We start from the raw sequence: 4,733 nt of genomic DNA on the forward strand, positions 1-4,733 counted from the left end.
AAAAAAAAAAAAAAAAGAAAATGAAAGGCTTCCATGTCCCTACACCCTGAAGATTATTATTAATGATGTGTATTGTTTCAGATTTTTTATAAGTATATATTCACATATTACTATTTATTATTATAAAAATAGAAGCATACTCTACATCCTGTTTTGCAACTTATTTTTCCCCACAGACATTTTTCCATACACACACAGCTACCTGAATTTTTTCTTTCTTTTTAGGCAGTGTTTCATTCTGTCACCCAGGCTGGAGTGCAGCTGCATCGTCATAGCTCACTGCAGGCTCAAGGGATTCTCGTCACTCAGGCTGGAGTGCAATGACGCGATCTGAGCTCACTGCAACGTCCACCTCCTGGGTTCAAGCAATTCTCCTGCCTCAGCCTCCTAAGTAGCTGGAATTACGGGCACCTACCACCGTGCCCAGCTAGTTTTAGTATTTTTTAGTAGAGACCAGGTTTCACCATGTTGTTCCAGGCTGGTCACGAACTCCTGACCTCAGGCAGTCTGCCTGTCTCGGCCTCCCAAAGTGCTGGGATTACAGGCGTGAGCCACTACACCCAGCCAATTTTCTTTAATTTTATTTTTTGTCTCACTATGTTTCCTAGACTGGTCTTAAACTCCTGGCCTTAAGCAATCTTCCTGTCTCAGTCTCCCGAAGTTCTGATTACAGGCATGAGTCACTGTACCTGGCCTTAACTGTTCTTTTTTAATGGTTATAAACAATTCCATTGAATCAGTGCTGTAACTTATTTAACAATCCTGTATGGACAACAAGTGTTTAGGTTGCTTATAGTGTTCTGATGTTACCAAAGTTTTGGCAATAAACATTCTCATATAGCTATCTCTGCATATCTGTGGAAGTTTTTTTTTTTTTTTTTTAGAAGTGAGATTGTTGGGGCTAAGACTACATATTTTATATGGTAATAACTACTACCAAAAAGAGTTGTACTAAGCTAGATTACCACAAAAGTGTATAATAATCTGTTCCCCACACTCATAACTGGGTGTTGTCAATCTTTACCTTTGCCAGTCTGATGGGTGAAAAATGTTACTTTGTTTCAGTTTGATTTTTATTAGTGAGTTTGAGCATCTTGTCAAGTTTTGCTGGTTCTCTGTAATAATTTTTACATGAACTACCTATTAATGTCCCTTACCAATTTTTTTGTTTTTGAGTCTCACTTTGTCGCCCAGGCTGGAGTGCAGTGGATAATCTTGGCTCACTGCAACCTCCATCTCCTGGTTCAAGCAATTCTCCTGACTCAGCCTCCCAAGTAGCTAGGATTACAGGCGCCTGCCACCCACACCTGGCTAATTTTTGTATTTTTAGTAGAGACTGTATTTTTGTATTTTTACCATGTTGGTCAAGCTGGTCTCGAACTCTTTACCTCAAATGATCCACCTGCCCCAGCCTCCCAAAGTGCTGGGATTACAGGCATGAGCCACCGTGCCCTGCCAATTTTTTTAAGTTATTTTGTCTTTTCCTTAGTGACTTATGTGAGCCTTCTTTTATCCTTTCTTATATATGTTGCAAGTATTTTGTTCTTAAGTTTCTGCTTTAACTTTGATTTCAGGGATGACATATTCTAACAAATAAGGGTTTTGCTCTGTATTTCTGGGGTTATAAAACTTGTCCTACAGGCCAGGAATGTTGGCTCATGCCTGTAATCCTAGCACCTTGGCAAGGCCAAGGTGGGAGGATTGCTTGAGGCCAGGAATTTAAGACCAGCCTGGGCAACGAGGTAAGACACTGTCTCTACAAAAAATTCAAAATTAGCCAGGCATGGTGTCACACGCCTGTGCTACTCAGGGCTGAAGTGGGAGGACTGCTTGAGCCCAGGGCTTCAAGGCTGCTGTGAGCTGTAATCGCACCACTGTACTCCAGCCTAGGAGACAGAGTGAGACTCTGTCTCAAATAAATAAATGTTAAAAAAAAAAAAATCCTGGCTGGGCGTGGTGGCTCACGCCTGTAATTCCAGCACTTTGGGAGGCCAAGGTGGGCGGATCACCTGAGGTCATGAGTTTGAGGCCAGCCTGGCCAACATGGAGAAACCCCATCTCTACTAAAAATACAAAATTAGCCAGGCATGGTGACGCATGCCTGTAATCCCAGCTACTCAAGAGGCTGAGGCAGGAGAGTCGCTTGAACCTGGGAGGCAGAGGTTGCAGGAAGCCAAGATCATGCCATTACACTCCAGCCTGCAAAACAAAAGTGAAACTCCGTCTCAAAAAAAAAAAAAGAAACTTAAATAAACAAGCAAAAAACAAAAACAAAAATGAAGACCTGTAACAAACAAATCAGGCCTGGCAAGGTGGCTCAGGCCTGTAATCCCAGCATTTTGCGAGGCCAAGCCAGGGGGATCATGGGGTCAGGAGTTCACAACCAGCCTGACCAACATGGTGAAACTCCATCTCTACTAAAAATACAAAAATTAGCCGGGTGTGGTGGCGCGCACCTACTAAATAGTCCCAGCTACTTAGGAGGCTGAGGTAGGAGAATCACTTGAACTGGGGAGGCAGAGGTTACAGTGAGCCGAAATCATGCCACTTCACTCCAGCTTGGCAACAGAACAAAACTCCAATTAAAAAAAATAAAATTCTACAAGAGATCCTTATTCAGAGAATTGTCAGGGATCTTAGGACTGATCTGTGAAGGATATACTGCCTCCCCTGCAATGGAGTTATAACTGAACCTATTCCCCAAGAAAACTAGTGAGAGGAACCAGGTACTCTTCTTGCAGTTAGGCGGCTGAAAAGGAATCATCTAATATCCCATGCTATTGACCATCTGTAGCCTTACAGAGCAATGAACAGGTAAATGTTGACCCAATATAAGAAGCAGCAACTTGAAACTTCAGAGAGGGAGTAAAGGGATATACCACCAGATCCAATCTTTGATGGTTAACCTAGGTTATGTACTTTTCTTGTTAATCAAGTTACAGATACAGCTTGTCTCATAAGGAGTGGAAATATTCTCTGGACAGCACTCACCAAAAAACAGGCGAATTACTTCAATTCCAAGGTAAAGGAGGAGCATCACCACATCCAGTGCTAGGTTAGCTGTTGGATATGGTAGCAGGAGACCTGCCAATACAAAAGCCAGAGTTTGCAAACAACAGATAACGGCACCCACAAGAACTGCCACACACCTGGGAAGAAAGAGGACATCTGTCTCAGCTTTCCATGAACTAGCTGGTAGGAGGTGGGCATTATTACAGTTGCGGGATACACAAACTCACAGTGCAACTCCGGTTCATTATTACCGCGTTTTACCCCTAACTCCGAAAGTCTCTGGGGACTCCACTCTCCAAAATGATTGGATGTACAGGGGTACACAGGCCACTTAACAGTTTCTGAGCGTCACCAACGGGCTTACAGCGGAGCTCGGCAAAGAGCGGCAATGTGGGCGGAGTCAGAACGGAAAAGCCCCCATTTCCCAAACTCAAGAAATTCTTGCTGAGGGGCTGCCTGTGGAATCATACTCAAATAAGCCATCTGTTGAGGAGGCCTGCCTTGCAGCGACAAAGAACTGCAGAGGGCAAAGAAGAGCAGAAAATAAGGTTCTTGGCAGGAGATGGCTCTGAGCTGAAGTGGGGGAAGGATGCTGTCGTCCAAGCCCCAAGCCTTCCTTACCTTTATACAGAAACATGAAAAGTTCCAGCAGGAAATAGGTAGCATTATACCACCCGTTCAGAAAGAATAGGATTTCCAGGGGGGTCGAGGACAACCGTTTCCCTGAAAAAGGAGCACAGAGAAGTGGGATGGGCAGGAGGGCGGCTCCCTCTCGGCTCCTCGAATGGGTTGGTATCTACCTTGGGGAAAACTAGGGGCAGCGGACTCATGGGACCGGCCACTTAGGGGCACATCTGGTTGCTGATAATGAGGGGGGCGAGGGTACGGGGGTGAGTGTGGAGGGGGCTTCCCTCTTCGGCTTCAGGGGTACAAGTCAAGAGGTAACTCGCAGCTGACAGACATCTCAAAGATCTCTCCCTGTCACTATTTGGGAGGGGAAGTTGGGGCGCGGAGACCCACATATTCGTACCTGAGCCAGCCTAGAAGAGGCCCAGCCGAGGATGTGTAGCTATCTGAGCCCCGCACCCGGAGACCTTCAGGTACCCAGGCTGGGCGGGGCCGCGGAAGCCCGCTTTGGACCAGGGAGGCGCCAAGTCCCTAACGCTAGAGAAAGGAGGGTTTAGGTCAAGCTCTGGGACAGAGGTGGGAGGGAGGGGCCAAGGGAAAGGGACCAGCGACTCACACACCTCCGGAACCTCACCTCGGGGCGCCATCTTCAGTCCCCATGGAAACTGCGTACGCTGCCACGGCGGCTCCAGGAGCAGCGAGGCGCTGCCGGAAACGGGGACGGAGCGGCCTGGGCTTCCGGGCTCCTCGACCGCCCGCGGCGCTCTGTGCCCCACCCGGGCGGGAAGAGCCCGGGCCTGGCGCCGAGTGGCTATCGCTCATTGTCCCCGTTCCAGACCCAAGACGGTGGCCGCCCACGACGCCGTCGTCTGCAGGACCTCGGGGGTGTGGGGGAGGACCCCAGAGGCTCTCGGGCTACCGGGCGTTGGGCGGAAGTGGCCAGTTGTGACAATGTGACCAGGAGATTGGCAAATAAGTCCTAGACCCACCATTCCCTTTTTTCATAGGAAACGGTGTGCGCGACGGATCTTTCCAAATGCGGGGTGGGGGGTAGCATTGGTTTTTTTCTTTTTTTTTTTTTTTTTTTTTTTTTT

General features: G+C 47.4%; 1 protein-coding gene across 6 annotated transcripts in view; it reads right to left on the reverse strand.

The window, feature by feature from the left end:
* The window catches only part of TMEM216 (transmembrane protein 216), a 6,945-nt gene extending 2,374 nt beyond the window's left edge, over positions 1-4,571 (reverse strand). Inside the window, exons 1-4 of one of the 6 annotated variants that reach the window (XM_017519848.2) lie at positions 4,274-4,342; positions 4,043-4,176; positions 3,634-3,735; positions 2,992-3,084 (exon numbers count right to left, since the gene is read on the reverse strand). In XM_017519848.2, the coding sequence (XP_017375337.1) occupies positions 2,992-3,084; positions 3,634-3,649 (109 nt within the window). In that variant the 5' untranslated portion in view covers positions 3,650-3,735; positions 4,043-4,176; positions 4,274-4,342. Of the gene's footprint in view, positions 1-2,991; positions 3,085-3,633; positions 3,736-4,042; positions 4,177-4,259 lie in introns of all 6 variants that reach the window. The other 5 variants (XM_017519849.2, XM_017519847.2, XM_017519850.2 and 2 more) reach the window with 5 other exon arrangements.
* Between the last annotated feature and the right edge of the window lie 162 nt (positions 4,572-4,733).

Source organism: Cebus imitator, unplaced genomic scaffold, assembly GCF_001604975.1.
Source record: "Cebus imitator isolate Cc_AM_T3 unplaced genomic scaffold, Cebus_imitator-1.0 Scaffold779, whole genome shotgun sequence".
Lineage (NCBI taxonomy): Eukaryota > Metazoa > Chordata > Mammalia > Primates > Cebidae > Cebus > Cebus imitator.